Source organism: Vigna unguiculata, chromosome 7 (assembly GCF_037176805.1).
Source record: "Vigna unguiculata cultivar grain cowpea cultivar isolate G323 ecotype 2 chromosome 7, ASM3717680v1, whole genome shotgun sequence".
Classification (NCBI taxonomy): domain Eukaryota; kingdom Viridiplantae; phylum Streptophyta; class Magnoliopsida; order Fabales; family Fabaceae; genus Vigna; species Vigna unguiculata.
The window spans coordinates 43,602,112-43,619,150 of NC_140798.1; the positions used below are offsets into that span (position 1 = coordinate 43,602,112).

Below are 17,039 nucleotides of genomic sequence, written 5' to 3' on the forward strand. Positions count from 1 at the left end.
ATTAAAAATATATTTGAGCAATATAAAAAATATATATAATTCAAACTATAAAGTTATTAAAATATATATATATATATATATATATATATATATATATATATATATATATATATATATAATTCAAACTAAAGTTATTAAAATATATATTTAACTTAACTTTTAACGTGTTTTATGATTGACCTCGTATATTTAAAACATTTTTTTATTAACTTATCTTTAGAACGTCAAGTATTATTAATTTTGTAAGCAGTGTTCCAAATCGATATCTTTGACAGTATTTTAAATGAGTAACTTATAAATATTCATACTTTCAACAACATCTTTAATATATAAAAAAAATGCAGTGAGAAACCAACGTATCATTAAAGGATTAAAGGAATGGAAGTCGAATATTTTAGTCAAAGTTTGATATTTGATTTATAAGGATAAAAAAATTGTGTTTTGAAAGAAAAACTTCACTAATGTTTTCAGTTACTTGATAAAAATTAGTTACTAGTAAAATTCACCAATAATATAATATTTAAATAAGAATACCGTTTTCTATTCTTTCTCACAAATAAAAATAATTAATTTTGTCTATGTTTATTTGAAGTTAAACGGAAATATAAAGACAGATTATATAGTAATTTTAACGTTCGTTTGAAGAGAATTAAGAACAAGAAAATGCAATGATTAGTGGGATTTATAAGTTTTTCAATCTTACATATTAAGAGGTCATTCGAGCTAATTCATTGATGAAATATAATTTGACCCTCTCATGCTTTTTTTTTTACACATGAAAGAACATGAGACCTCACTTGGAACAGAATTGGATGCTTAAAAGGGGAGAGGATTCAATGTATATATTATTTTTTTTTCAATTTTAGTAGTTAAAAAAATTAACAAAATAAATTTACTCATACAAATATCAATTTATAATACTCATTACATAAAAGACAAAAGGGTAATCTCACCAATATTTTTATTAAAATATAATTTTTAATCTATCAATCAAATCTTTCATAGATTTGCACAAAAATTATTTTCAAGTCTACTTCCAATCACCTCTAAATCTCATAAAAAAAAAAAACACATAATTCATTCTTAAATTCATTCAAACTCATCCGCTTCCTATGGTTCAAATCATCTCTCTCAAATTAACACGACATAAGCATAAGACTTTATTTGGATAAATTTTTAAATAAACACTTTTATAATTTAAATTTTGTTATGATTTTTTTTACAGAAATGTTGAAAATAAATCCGTATAGATTCTTAACCTAATCCTGGTTAGAAAGTTTTCTCACCAAACAAAGAGACCTAAAAATTTAAAGTGGTTTGTAGGAAGCTATCCCTTGGAGCCCCAAAGATGCTGCCGACCAGCTAGAGAGGACGGTGCCAGCCAGATAAGGAAAAAAGGATGGTTGTTTCGGACAACTAGCAACCATTTGTGCTTTTAGGTGTATTTTTGTTAAAATAAAATAAAAATATAAAGTATAAAAAAAAAACTTATACTTTTATTATTATCGTACGATAAAACTTATTTTTTTTAAATCGTACATTGTGGATTAAATACTGGTGAATAACTTCAAAGAAAGAAACTAATGACATGTTTGGTTGTCCATAAGAAATAAATGATACACGCTAGCTTTAATTACACTAGTATGACTAGCTTTTACATCCTTTTCAAATCCTGTGATGTAGAAATTCTGTGTTATCGATAGATATTTAGATACATCTCAAATTCTTCTGAACTCAAAAGGAAATTAATAGACATGTAGAAAACGGTTGAATTGTTCTTTACGTATGAACACTGTATATACAGCAATATATATTATCAAGTTAAATCACCATCTTTTCATTTTTGTACTTTAGCTTGTTGTCTTATGTGAAAATTCAAACCTACTTAATCTATAGCATAGCATGTGATGGTGGTCTGTTAAACTCGTTGAGAAACATAATTTAGAAACAAAGTTGTTTTTATTGCTGTTTGCCTCTGAACCAAGTAGGGTTGTGTCTCTTTCTCTTTCCTTCATGTTGTAGATGTTCAATCCTGGTCCAAGGATTTGTTTGTTGAGAAATGCTAATTAACAACTACTATAGAAAAGTATTTTCTTAGTGGTTGAAAAGTAGTAGAAATCACGGAAAAAAATTTTAAATTCATATCCCTCATAGTTTTATAGCTATAAATAAATAAGTCTTAACCAATAAAAAATATGTTTAAAAGATTGTGTTGTCTGATGAGGGGGTAAAATATTAAGAAATGAGTTCTTAATATATAAATTTTTGTTTGTTATAAAAGAATGGGTGAATGTGCCAAAGAATCCTCTTATGAAGTTATATAATCTTAGATCTTATGGAACTAATACTTTTTTAAGAAAAAGAAAAACATTCTAGTGTTATCTGATCTTTGGACTTGGATTATGTTACGGAGTGACCAACAAGGTTTGTACACATGCCACTGTGTCCACAACATGAGATAAAACCAAAAAGAATAAAATCACATCTTCAAGTAGAACACTTCACAGATAATTTCTATATAATAATCGTAATCTGATTTTGTCAATCAGCTTAAAGACAAAGTTCAACACTGTTGTCATATTTGCATGTGACATTTTCATACATTTTACTGTTTTTTAAGGAACTTGAAACCTGGCTCATCTGCTAACGGCCAAATTTCTCTTGTCATGCAGCCAGATTTTTGTTGACTTAAATTGAATCTTTTGGTTTGCTACGAAACAGAACACAGCTAATAATCTTTACATTGTTTTTTATTTTGTTTTGTAGATTCAAGAAGTTGCAAGGAAAAAAAAGCAAAAAGTAACAAGTGCTTTATTTTTATTTTTTTACATTATTATTATTGGTTAGAAGTGTTTTTTCTTTAATGGTTTGTCTTGACTTTGATATAATCTTCCCTCCTAATCACTTTTTTTATTTTTTATTTTCCTTTACTGACTCGAAACTTTTATAGATGGTAGTTGAATTTCACTCCAATAAATAATATGTTGGTAAATAATGTTGTTTAGTTGAAGAAACATTTTTTTCCTAATTGCAAAGTGACACTTTATTTTATTTACTTCCTACTTCTTCAAATTTGAATAAGTAGTGAATTTTTATTCTGTTTTCATAGTCTTTTATACAAACTTTGGAAACAGCAAAGGTAAGAATTAAATTACATATTTGTAACTTAAAATGAAAACATATTTTTTTTCTGTAGTTATGATTTAAAACATTTGTATTGAGAAAAAAGAAGAAAAAAAATCTTCAGTTACACAGATTTTCTGCATTTTGTATTACCTGTGCATGTTTTTATTTCCTGCACCTCCAGAATTACAAACTGCACGATCATCACCGCCGCTTAAGAGGAGGAAGAAGAGAAAAAATACGGAAAAAAAAACTCGCTTCATAAAGCTATGTTTAAAACATATTTCATGTGTTCCTGAGAGCTCCTTTCAGAACACATTTTAATGTAGGAGTATTCAGGAAAACTCATTCCAAAAGGCATTATATGCATCCCAAAAAATTGTTTCAGAAATCATATTTCGGAAAAGTTTATTCCAAAATATATTTAATACATTCCGAAAATTCTGTTACGAGAATCTTGTTCCCAAATTTTTATTCCAGAATTCAATGGATTCTGGAAGTCGTTTCACAGCAGGTAAAATGGCATTTTGAAAATTTGAGGGAGTGTGCAAAGAAATTGTGGGGTGCAGGAAGTAAAATATAGAAAATAATATTATTATGTCACTTAAAAAAAAGATTTTTGTTTTCTAAATAACCAACTTGATCCAACGAGTAGATCTCATCTAGCTTGAACCATTTCAGACAGTTCTATTTTTAGACCGCCTTAGAATGATGGTATAAGGAAACTTGTATCATTCTATTTCTCATATAGTAATCACTTGATTGCTTCAGTTGTGAGCAACACCAGAAAAGTCTTATCCTGCGATGTAAAACTTTAACATACTTTGAGTTAAACTCTATCGCCGATTGATCGGCTAAAGCGTAGTTGGGAATCCAGTACATGGTAGATTACCTTTTCCCATTTATTTTCTTCAACAAATTGAAAACAATCAAGTTATATTTTTAGAATACTTTTTATTATATTGTTTCGTTCAAGTCATTTTCCACATAAACAGATACAAGAGGATAATATTGTACGACGAGAAAATAAAATAGTGCCAGACCTGAGTATTAGAGATGGATTCTCTATTTTTATTCCTATTCTCTCTATTGGATCTCTGACTAATTCATGAAGTTGTTCAGACTACAGATTCAAGAAAATGGCCACGTTCCAAGAGATAAGATTGTCATGTAGTTGATGAGCCAAGGAAATATGGAATAGCGAATGTAAAAGTCAACCAAAGAAGGAGAAGGTCAACTATCGTCCGTTTCATCCCATCGCATTAGCAACATGCATATATGTTACTTATTGGGTACCCTTCCGTAACTGCTTTCTCCATAATCTTTTCCTGGATAACAGTTGTGATCCTCCCTGGTCCACCCTACAGTTACTCTAGTTTAGAAAATCACTTAAAAAAACAGAATCAATTGCAGCACCAGTAGAAATATATCACCTGAAATTGCTTTTTGGTCCATGATATTTCCTTCCAAGTTTTAGAATGGGCTGATTTCCATTCTGTTGGAACCTGAATATTATCCACATGTTGCAAAAGCCTCAAGCTATCTGCAATGACATTTAGTCCCAAGTGAATGGAAGAATATGATAGGCCAACATTTGATTTAGACAGTTATGAATCTCTATTAGGAAATCAGTAGGCATTTATTTTTACCTTAATCTTCTTGTTTATGTGGCAGCTGTAGTAATACATAACTACATAAGTTGCGTTATGGACTCATAAAAATAAATTAAGGTGTCAGATTGTTATTCCGTGTACGTTGAAGGAGGGACCTCCTTGTTGGAGGAATATTGTGTTTGTGATCAAACATGGAATAAAAACCAGGTTTTTATCCTTATGTAGAAAGCATTGTGTTTATTTCTTGCGGCCAACTATTAGTCAGAACCACTTTAAAGGTATCAGAAACAATCCTGACCCTTTAGACTGCCACCATTCGGCTTTATTAGACACTCAGTCTAGACAGATACTGAAATTTCTAAAAGAACTACTAATGTATATTCTTAAGCATTTGAATACTAATTAAATGAAAGCATTGTAAAGACAAAATAATACTCGTGATGAATGCCTCCTCCCAAATTTCATGTTCTGACCACGAGGGAGCAACTTCTCGAAATGGAATTCCTTCATTCCTGCATACCCTGCACATAATGCAAGTCAATGCTCAATCACACGAGAACAACTTGTTAGTGCTTCTCAGTAGCCTTTATCCTATACACTGGCCCCCCATTTCTTTTCATTCCTTTTGCCCTTCTTGCATCACATCTTCCTGACAACAATAAACTAGTTTCATTTTACCCCCACAAACATTTCTCTGTGGCCAAGACAGAATCTTAATATTAGATAAAGCAAGTATCCCGTTTAACCAAGCTTGACTTTAAGAATTAAGTTTGTAACTGTGATAATAGAGCTTAGAACTCCATATGAATGTAAAAAAGAAAAAGAAAAAAAATAGAACTCTTAGGCAGAACAAAGGAAAAAAGTATAAGTTCATTCACCTTTAAACCAAACAAGAGAATATATCATATCTACAATATTCAAACACTACAGAAGCAGAAAGACAATGCTTTAAGTCTAACTGTGGCCAATACGAGATACAGCCCTAATTTTATGCTAGTTTCAAGAAAATATGTTAAACTATAGACCATATTAAATAACATAAATCCTACACGAGGGCATGGTTTCTCTATGGTCAAAGAAAATATATCAGTAAGATTTATAATCAAACCGTACTCAAGCACTAGTTGGCGTATTGTTCCTGGAAGGACACCATCACTGATAGGAGCTGTTTGTACTTCAAAGGAATCACACCGGTCCTTCCCATCATTTGAATCCAAAACCTAAATGAAACAAGAAATGAACACTAAAAGTCACACAGGCTAATCATCAAAAGCAAAAAAGAAATACAAAGTAATGCATGAGTTTATTTCATAAAATGTTCCAAAGAACACACATGCACATACACATACACAGAAAAAGATCAGGGGAAACTCAAATGATGGCATCAGTACCTTTGCAGTCACAAAAGTGTAGTGAACATCAAATGATCATGAAAGCACACAAATTTAAAACAGAACACAAATATATAAAAAAGGATTGAAACTCAATGAGTATTCCAGTACTGTATATTCATCAATATGACGAAGAATAGGAATTCATACAGAATATTTCCATCCTGCCAAATGAATAGAAAATGAACTTAAAGGTTTTTAATAAATTGGTATGCTTGTAAATCTTTATCAAATCAAAGAATGGTTCATCCTACTCAACAGACACCTCTATTTAAAGAAAGCTCGTTGCATTGGTTGTAGCATTACAACAAATCAAATTTAAAAACTTACTAGAACATTAAAGTTTGTTCAACCCAACCCCATTATTTAGCAACAGCTTTAGGTTCAGATTGTTGAGAGTGATGCATATATATATGCGTACCAAAAAAATAGGCATATAGAATCTAGCATGAGATAAGTATGAATGCCGTAAGATAGAAAGTTAGAAATAAATTGATAGATAAAATAAGCCCACCTTGCTGCAAACAACAAAAAAATTTGTCACACAACCTTCCAGGATCTGATCCCCATCATTTGACAGCACCAGTTCGGTCACGGAGGGAGGCCTGAGCTTTTCCAGAGGCTTCCTAATCCTGCATAGTAGCAAAATTTCCAACTATTAACTTGAAGGAACATCACCACAACAAGCAGCAAGAAAATGAATAAATATGCAATTTTACACGGTCAGAGACAGCAGATTGCAGATAAATATTAATAATGAAATTTAAAAGAAAAGTAGATCATCCTCAATTCATTAGTGGAGTTATAGTCACTAAAAATAAAGGGGTTATTTTAGTAAAAATACTTGGCTTGGTTCCAACCAAGCATTAATATATAACTTAATTTAAAGTCATGCGACAGATGCTATACAATTTCTGGGAAATCAAACCATTAAGACACCAGTGTCTCCAAAAAAACAAATTAGATCAAACCTGAGATGTGAATTCATTAGGCAATACATGTTGGATGGATGTAAAACAGAAAAAGTATTCTAAGACAATATACAAATAATTTTTAATACTTCTTATCATAGATTCCTAGATGTGTCCCTCTTGAACTTTACAACCCAAAATGCTCGTAATTTCTAGACAACTAACTAATTAAGGCAATTTAAGAAAACCATAATAGAGAAAAAAATAATATTCATGCCTTTTAGTGTTTATATCTTTATGCAGTAATATCCTGCTATTTTTTTTGCACAGGATTTAAGGAAAAAAGTAAGTGTTTAATAATGCTTCCAAATCAAAATGCATAAACTAACCTTACCCAATCTGAATATTTTGCAGCTGCGACATTCCTCCCATGGCCCACCAAAGCCAAATGTACACCATTTCCCCAAATACCGAATGTAGGAGGAACATAAGTTTCAACATGCACATGCACATCGAGAATTTTACTCATGTTTTCGTTGCTAACAGTTTCACATGCATTTAATTCCTCTAAATTACCACTAACAAGAGTTGTAATGGCCAGCTCCTGACAAACTTTCCTTTCTTTCAGAGCAATTGGCAAGACTTTGCATAGAGAATCATTAACAAGCACCTGTACAGTGGGTTGCCATATTGGCAAGATTGCTGATGACGGTGACAAAACTGCAGGATGATTAGATTTAAATAGAAGCCATGGGGCGGAATTTGATAGAATTTGTATAGATTCTGAAAGTCTTTTCATATGCCTTTCCCAAAATAACACCCACGAAGCATTGCTGTGAGTACGTGATGTCGTGTAAGCACCTAGACCAGAAGTTAGCTAAATAAGTTTAAAATAAACAAAATATGTATAAAGAAATCTTGCTATAGTTCAATTACTTATTTTACTAAATTGTTGTTAATTTTGAAAGTACCTGGATGAGTTTCAAGGAAGTTTTTGACTGTAGGGGCATCTGAGGACTGTAAAAGGATACCATTACTGAGGAGATACCTTGATGATGACATTTGTTAAGCCTCCAGACAATGAGAGGAGGAGAATCCAACCGTATATCTGTTCAAAACATGAAACTGCTCTCAAAACCCTCCACACACAGTAGTTTCTCTAAATATCCATCTTCAAAGACAACTAAAAAATCCATGTGCACTGCAAATAGTTGCCATAGTGTGATACATGTTCTATTTCTACAAGTTATGTGTTACAAAATTGATTTTAGTAAAATACACTCATTCTGGGTTGAAAAATCGATTATATATGACACCGCGAAACCAAACACGCACATATGATGGTTGTCATTTATAAAGAGCTCAACAAACATAAGAGAGGTGTGTGCAGGGAAACCCAATGGAGGTGCAAATAGCGAGCAATTATAGTCCAATATAAACACGTGTGGGTGCAGAGAAATCAAAAAGGGGGTGCACAAATCAAATTATTGGGTTAACCCAACTTCCTCTTCTTCAATATACCCAAAAACATAAATCCTCAAGGTCTCCTCCATTCTTCATATTCCCCGTGTGAACCACCATTGCCAGCAGCCCCTCCCGTCGCCGCATGCTACTCGATTGGCCAGGGCCATCGCTGGCGACGCCGGTCACCACCGGAAGCTTCGCCGGCGACGACATGATTTCCCTCCGTGTTCTTCCTCTTTAAAAACGCGTTTCTACCACCTCCCAATACCCACATCGGAAATCGCCGGGAATTCCGCCACCAGAGCAATCTGGAGCCACCACCACGACAATGCCGTGGCCGTCGCACGACCGAGCACTATCACCGGAGCACCGACGCAGACCCGAAACGGGTTATTGCAATTCAGAGCCGCCGCTGCTCCTCACTTCCTTTCTTTTCAGTCTTACCAAGCCTTCCCCTGATTTCCGGTTCTCTTCATAGTGTGGGTGTTGAGAGTTTTATGTTATGGTCTATTGGGATTTCCCTGTGCATGTGTGGAACTGTAGAAGGTGATGGATGATGAAGATGAACAGAGATGAAGAGTAAAGGTGATGATGGATGGGAGGGTGAAGGCGTGGCTAACGAAGCTAATGAAAGAAAGAAGAAGTAGTGCAGAAAAGACGAGAGCGTAGAAACTTAATAGTGATCCACATCCACAATTGCAAAACAGAATCAATAGGCTTGAATGAGATAGTAGACAGGAAACCTTACCTTCACCGTTTGAGGAGCTACTTCTTTCTTCTTAGATGCTGTGATGCTCCTCACGTCACTGTCTCGCTTTTCTCAGCTTCTCCTCCTTTTTCTTTTTCTTTTTTTGCTTTCTCTCGGGATTTTCTGTTTTTTGGTTGTGTTGGTGATGGAGTGCAGATCACGTGTGTGTAGATGAAGATAAAACAAAATGGTGGAGATGAATGTAACGATGGAAGAGCTGATCTTTTGGTGCTTCTGTCTCCTTCCCCTGTAATGTCTGTGTCATTATGTTGGTGATTTTTTCTTTATATATATTTTATTTTTCATTCATCATTTTTTTAAAAGAATTTTCTAACACATTTATTTTAATTAATTTTTAAACTGAAAGTCTTAATTAATAGTTTTCTAAAATTTTTGAAGAGATTTTTACTTTATCTCTTTTTTATTTATTATTTTAAAAAATAAAATTTATCTTATTTATTAAGAAATTGGGTATTTATGATATAAATGTGTTTGGTACAATATATCATTAATGTTCTGTTTGAATTGGAGGATAGATATGGAAGAGTGAGTTTGAATTAATTTGACTAGATTTGGAGATGAATATAAGTTTTGAGTTATGAAAAAAAAAATGATTTGAGTAGATATAAAATGAATATATGTAAAAATTTATGTATGATGTGATGTATATGAAAGATTAAAAAAATATTTTTTTAAATAAAATTAGATAATTATCATTTTATTTGTAAAAGTATATTTAATATAAATTTAAATTTAAAAATAAAAGTAGTATTAAAATAAAAATAAAATTATAATTTAAAAAACTTAAAGATAAAAATTATTACTATTATTATATAAAAGGATAATTATAATTATATATATATATATATATATATATATATATATATATATATATTAACAAATTTATATAATGGTGGACAAAACTGGCTAATCTGATTTATTTTGGTCCATCTCACATCGTGAGCTAGTTCTCCGGCCTGAAGACTAAAACATTTGTGATAAACAAAATAATTTTTTTTCTTATAATAATTAATATCCATCTTTATCGAAATAATTTTAATTAATCTAATAAAAATAAAAAACAATACCAGTGTGCTGTCTTATAAAACAAATATAAATTTATAAGTCTAAAAATAAATAAAAAGATATTTCATATTAAAAAACTAAAATAATTATCTTATAATGATTATAAATAATAATAATAATAAATAAATAAAAAAACTTATATACAATGATTATAAATATAATCATTGTATATAAAATTTAAAAATAAAAATATATAATTTCGTAAATAGGACAGCGGACCGTCTGTCCTGCTCCTCTTTTAACCCAGGCAGACCGCAAATTTCTATAGGACGACGTTGGCCAACGCTATTTCATATCTCAGTCTGTGGTGTATTTTTTTTTTTTTTTTCTGCAAATATGTGGACCAGAGGACTCTCAAATTCGAATTTTCACCCTTAGTTTATATATACATTCGTTTGTATTTAGAATTGATTTTTAAATTTTAAGTTTGTTAACTTTTTTTTTCGAAAGCTATTTTTAAGCAAAAAAATCAGTTTTATTTATTTATCATTTACAAAATTGAAAGAAAACAAGGAAGCGAAAACCCAGAAAGTGGAAACAAGAGATGAAGGTTACCAATCACGAAAGGCACACAGCAGAAACAATCTCAGAAAAAAAAAAAAAAAGTAACCTTGCTTTGGGGATTTCATACTTTTCCTTGTTTCTCTTTGACATATTCTTGATTAACATGTTAGATTATGTTCTATAAAACTTCACATATATCGAATATTTCTTTCATTGAATATTTTAGTTTTCTAAAAAATCCAAAAAAATTTAGAAAACACAAAAAAAAATGTGCTTAAATTTTATACGGATAAAAAATAATATTTTTTAAATGATATTTGAATATATTATAAAAATGTAAAATGTATTTTATCATTATGAATGACGAACAAGTTTTAAATATCGATTTAGCCTACATTTAATCCTTACAAAAATATTTATTAATTTTAAATTTGTAACATTTAAATTTTTTCGGTCCTTATCTTTAATTTTAATTATTTAATGTTAAAAATAAAAAAGTATCAATTAAAATATAAAAATATTTAATTAAGATAATTATAAATTTTTAAATATATAATTTAGTTAATTAGTATATTTCTTATTTATTATAAATAAATTAATTATGTACTTTTTTATTTTCAATTTATTTGCATTGTATTTCATTAAAAATAATTGCAATTTACCTAAATGATTGTGATTTGTTTTCTGTATATTAATTGTGAAATTATAATTTTGAATTAAATATATTATAAGTTGGAATTTTATCTTTATAGAAAAATAATTAAATATATTTTATATTTTCACAAATAACTAATTAAAATATATTCAAATTATTTGTAATACTATAATTTATTATTATTCTTTTATTTTTTTTCTTCATTAAACAATTTAAAAATAATATGAAATAATTTTAGTTATAATAATTAATATATTTTGTCATTAACGTTTTTTAAGTATAAAAGGATAATATGTAATTATAAAATAAAATTTATATACAATAATTTTCTTTTATTGTATATAAGGTGTTCAATTGTTTCAATTTCGGCTATTCAATATTGTAAATTCTATTAAGTAATATATGATGAATGTTTGGCAAGTGAACCAATCATTAATCTAGTAATAAAATATCGTCCTCTGGGATTGGATTGATTAGTTGAATACTAGATTCCTAATTTACGTAATTTTAAGCAAATGCGAATCAATATAATTGCAAGCATAAAATTTATAACAAAAAAACTTTAATCAATAGAAGAATCATTAGACATTAGATGATTGATTTCGTACTTTTTCCTATAAAATTATACTCTTTTTCAATTGATGCAAGTAACGTAATCATCCACTTGAGTTTACTAAGAGTTGTTTTGCCCCTAATCCTTTAGTAGGTAAAATCTATTTATTAAATTCGAACCCCCAATTCCTTAGGTCAGTTTACAAAAATTCAATAAAATCATGAAAAATCATTAATCATCTCTACTGCAAACTAATTAGATATGCCCAATTTCCCAATTGTGACATAATCTAACCTGTCTTGTTTATAATCGCAAGCGATCCCTAATTTTCTAATTGTGAAATTGCTCATAAATAATCTATAAAACCATAAACTGAGTACTGAAATGAATAACATTAACAAAACATCAAATGTAAAGAGTAGAACCTATAATCCAAATTCTTACATCAATCCTCCAACAAAAAGAAATTAATTCTGCATAATGAAAAAAAAAACTCCAAACGGTAGCCAAAACAACAGACGAAAATAGAGAGGAAAAAGAAGAAGTTTTTTTCCGTGAACGCTCCCCTTTTATCTTTCCCCACGTTCTTTCCTTTGTTGAGGTGATTTTCTCTCTCCTCTAACCGTTTCCTCCTATCTCTCCTCTTTATATTTTCTTTTCCTTTTAAATCTTTATCAGTCCACGTAATTTTTAAATTTCTCGCTGGAAATTCCACAGGTTGTGGAAAAATCCACAGGCCACCTGTGGAACACACTATTTTTGCGCATGATCTCCTAAAGCAAACTCCACAGATGGTGGAAAAATCCACCAGGCACCTGTGGAACAAACTATTTTGAAACTCGCATCTTTGAAGCTAAATCCACAAGTCGTGGAAGATTCCACCAGGCACTTGTGGAACATGCTATTTTGTGTTTAACTTACTCCCTTCATACTTGTTTACACCATAAACACACCAATCCAAATGTATGATCCGAAACTAGATAAATCATGGGATGAAATGAGTCTAATAATGCACAAATGAATAAAAATGTCCTAAACCAATGCATGAATATACCTATATCTTATGTGATCATCAATATAAATAACAATTTTTTAATTTGCTAAAATTATTTTATTATTTTTTAACTATTTCATTGATTTGATATTTGACAATATATGAGAAGTTTTTTTAAAATCTATAAAATATTTTCTATTTTGTCATAACCTTAATTATACCTTATTTTTTTAATGTGATGTTTGATTCAATGATGCATCAAATGATTTATTTTTAGAACACACATTTGATATTTTTGTTTTTTAATGTTTTCATTTGTGTGGCATATTTTTGTGATATAAAATATTGTTTCAATGATATTTATATAAATATTTTTATTTTTTAATTCATTATCATAAGTGTAACTTTGATGAAAAAATGTGTCATCATGAAAAATATCAATGTTTTTATCTTCTATAAAATCACTCTACCAATAAAGAGAAAAGACAAATAATCAATACAAAAATAATACAAAAATATAATGTAAAAATCCAAACTTGAGAAAAACCATAATCATTATCTAATGTAGCCAAAGAATACCATAATAACTTTTGGTTATTTGACATCAAATATAGCCACATTTTCTTCAGGGCGAACTTAATGACATTTCATAAGTTCAAAGTACTTAAACTTGAAGTGACTAAAACTATAGACTTAGATAAAATAAATATTTTTAATATTTTTAAACTTGATTATTTGTTATTTTTATATTTTTTTAAGAAAATAATTATCGATTTGTTTCATCAACATAAACACTATTTTATAAAATTAAAATAAATATTTTGATCGTTACTAAATTTTACTCATGTGTAATTATTTAATATTTTACATAATTCTTTGATTATTATTGTTATTATATTATTGAGTCTTTTAATTCGAGATTAATATTATTATAATTTTTTTCTAATATTTGAATTGAAAAAAAATGTTCTTAACATTAAATATTATATTAGAAAAATGAGAAATGATAAGATAAATATTTTATACCTTTGATATATGAGAATAAAAATGAAGATTAACTTTTGAGAATGGAGACGAAGATGAGGTGATAAGACGTGAACCCTACCCCTATTTTGAAGAGTGATAAACTAAACATAAAAAAAAGTCACATCAATTCCGATAAATGATTCTCACATGTTATTTAATTTTAAAATGGATACTTTTTTCCTAATATTTTTATAAAATGATATTCACACACTTTGTATTTTAATAAAATATTTAATTTGTATATTTTAAAACTTTACATTCGTTGAATTTTAGTTATATTAAATTTTTAAATAAAACAATATGAATTTACTTTATTAAAAATATAAAGTAAAAATGAGTTTTATTTACGAAAACATAAAATATGACTGTGTATTTAAAACTAGATGACGTGAATGTGATTTTACTTCAAAACACAAGCAATCACAATATAATTAGGTGCAATTTTCTTAAAAAATATATTTTTAATTTAAGAGTTTGGTGAAAACTAAATTTTCCAACAAAATGCTCCCATATATTATATAATTAATTAAAACATCACATCAACTCTTAGTGATACCTGTTTTTCCTCACATCGTATTGACTTTTTCTGCATAGATTACTATAATTAGTAGAAAGCTAGTGATTTCAATTGAATTAGCTTCTGCTGTAAAGAAATTATTTAGATCCCAGGCTGTGTGGTTGCTACAAAAGGCAGTGTGAACTGTTCCATTAATGTGAAGAGGCATAACATAGAAGACTTTCACATTCAGCATATGTTAACACTATTAAACCAGAAGACCTGTTCTCATTTAACCTAACATCCTGTCACTAATTTTTAGACTGACTAAGTTTAAGCCTGTGCTTTCACAGGTCAACTTCAACAATGGAAATTAAAAGGAACAAACTACCATATCAACAGCTTCAAATAGACTCCTTAACTAACAATACAAATTAAACAAACCCCTTTCTAAGAAAAAAATTGTGACTTCCCAATAACATGAAGCCAAGTTTCTTGATAGTAAACCCAGAAGCATTCAAGAGGGTACAAAGATAAGTAAATTTTTATATATAAGAACTTGGTAGATGCTTCAAAAGCAAAAGTCACTGTCTGCTACTGATGCTACAAAAGTTAAAGGAAAAGGTAAAAGTAAGATAAAAACACTCTATATATAGTATGAACATTATAAATATTTTATTATGTACATCATTACTATAGCCCCTTCTCAATTTTGTCTTGTATCCAAGGCCTTCATTTTTTTGGATGGCATAGAAGGTGAATGCGGTTCCACCAGTATGGACCAGAGAACGTGCACGTCTTCATAGGGGCAAGACTTGACATCTTCATACAGAATGTAAATCCCTCTTCCTGAAATGTTGGAAACAAATGTGAAAAAAAAAGGAATCTAATCATGCAGTGTCCCCCCTTAGTAGTTAGCAAAGGAAAAAGGTATAGTGTGTTTGTGTAAAAAACACGTTTCCCAGAACATGAATTGAATTGGATTGTCTTTTACTCGATTTCGAATCCCAATGAAACGGTAGTAAATAAGTGAAAGAGAACATTGGTGTATTCGATGATCGGTTCAAGAATAAACAGAAAAGCTTTGTGAAGCAATGTAACAAACAGGTATAGTGTGTCTGTGAAGCAATGTAACAAACAGGATGCAGCAAAAAACAAAATAATGATGATGGAACGTACTCTTCTTTTGAGTTGAATTGAAGCGGAGCCAGAACTTCTTGAGTGGAGAGAGGAGGGATTGCAGCCACCCCATTTGGTGAAGAAGTGGGTGTGGCTCATGCAGAAGAAGTAAAGTGGAGGAGATAACAAGAGGGGTAAGAGAGATGAAGAGGAACCATCTACGCTTTTCTTAGACAAGGGTTAAGATTTTGCAAGGTCACTGTTATATATTTTGGGACGTTTTAAATACCATAATAGGTCACTCATGAATTAAAATTTGTTGCTGGTGCATTGTCCCTTTCAAACATTTTCTCCCTTGCACAAGAAGAACCCACTCCACCAATCACCCATGCTGCTCATTTTACATTTCCCAGTGCCTTATTCCACAAGATATATTTCAAATTGGTGCTAAAAGCAACACATTGGGCTTTAGTTGTTTGTAATCACAATCTCTTTACCATATATAATGTTAATGGAAAAACCAGAAATTTATATAAATGCTCTGCTTATTCATTTCTCACCTAACACTCGTTGTTGGACAAATATTGAAAATGGTCACTACAGAAAGAAACATTCCATCTACAACTGAAAAAATCACTGCAAACATGCATTTCAAAGCATGTACATTGCATTTTAAATCACCAGGATTTAGCAATTTGCCTTCTGGTCCACTAAAAAAGATGCGTTCCCTATTGTCAAATTCGTGCGTAATCAGATATATGAAAGAACGTATACTCTGCTTAGATTGCTGAAAGAAATATAAAGAAAGAACAGATGTATAGAGAGAGCATAGAAGGATGATTCTAGCACACATCATACATCACTTGGTACTCCATCAAAATGATATGTTATATCAGGTTTATGTAGTATTTGTATGTGTATCTGTCAGATATTGCCTCTAGAACTATGATATTGTTTTCTTCTAATAAATAATAATGAAATTATATCATTTAAATTTGCATTTTGAAGTGCGATTTGCGTATTACTTTACCAATAAAAAATCATGGGATTTAAATATTTTAATAGACTTAAGTAATAGTTCTTTAATTGGAATATGGTTGGATAATATTTTCATAATTTATTTAAATAAATAAATAAATAAATTTTCCATAAATTAAAATTAGTTTAATTTAATTGATAGACATTCTATCATATCAGAAAAGTGTTTAAGTCCCTAAAAAAATCATTAATGTAATACTGTAGAAGCTACTTGTATGCAAGTTTTGCCTCCACCTTTTTTTTAATGTCCAATACAGTCTTTTTAGGCCTTGGCTCCATGTTAAAGCCCAAAGTTGTGTCTTTTTAGGGTCTTTCTTT

The 17,039-nt window shown here is 29.8% G+C and overlaps 2 protein-coding genes across 2 annotated transcripts; both read right to left on the reverse strand.

The window, feature by feature from the left end:
* Positions 1 to 4,042: 4,042 nt before the first annotated feature.
* LOC114190009 (D-aminoacid aminotransferase-like PLP-dependent enzymes superfamily protein) lies at positions 4,043 to 9,499 on the reverse strand. Its single transcript, XM_028078746.2, has 8 exons — positions 9,251 to 9,499; positions 8,010 to 8,146; positions 7,428 to 7,899; positions 6,642 to 6,759; positions 5,850 to 5,956; positions 5,172 to 5,257; positions 4,557 to 4,666; positions 4,043 to 4,484 (listed from the first exon to the last, which is right to left on the reverse strand). Exons 2-8 carry the CDS (start codon positions 8,098 to 8,100, stop codon positions 4,386 to 4,388), a joined length of 1,083 nt encoding a protein of 360 aa, XP_027934547.1. The 5' UTR covers positions 8,101 to 8,146; positions 9,251 to 9,499; the 3' UTR covers positions 4,043 to 4,385.
* Positions 9,500 to 15,011: 5,512 nt separating this feature from the next.
* Positions 15,012 to 16,090, reverse strand: LOC114192567 (uncharacterized). Its single transcript, XM_085675341.1, has 2 exons — positions 15,744 to 16,090; positions 15,012 to 15,413 (listed from the first exon to the last, which is right to left on the reverse strand). Exons 1-2 carry the CDS (start codon positions 15,814 to 15,816, stop codon positions 15,271 to 15,273), a joined length of 216 nt encoding a protein of 71 aa, XP_085531467.1. The 5' UTR covers positions 15,817 to 16,090; the 3' UTR covers positions 15,012 to 15,270.
* Between the last annotated feature and the right edge of the window lie 949 nt (positions 16,091 to 17,039).

Bases quoted from the DNA above. Each gene is read 5' to 3' on its own strand.
- LOC114190009 (XM_028078746.2), bottom strand. From the start codon at position 8,100: ATGTCATCATCAAGGTATCTCCTCAGTAATGGTATCCTTTTACAGTCC. The intron at 6,760-7,427 runs GTTAGTTTATGC...GCTACTATGCAG, and splicing joins AAATATTCAGATTGGGTAAG to GATTAGGAAGCCTCTGGAAA. The intron at 4,667-5,171 runs GTATTATTTTGT...ATGTCATTGCAG, and splicing joins GGAGGAGGCATTCATCACGA to ATAGCTTGAGGCTTTTGCAA.
- LOC114192567 (XM_085675341.1), bottom strand. From the start codon at position 15,816: ATGGGGTGGCTGCAATCCCTCCTCTCTCCACTCAAGAAGTTCTGGCTC. The intron at 15,414-15,743 runs GTACGTTCCATC...CCAACATTTCAG, and splicing joins CAATTCAACTCAAAAGAAGA to GAAGAGGGATTTACATTCTG.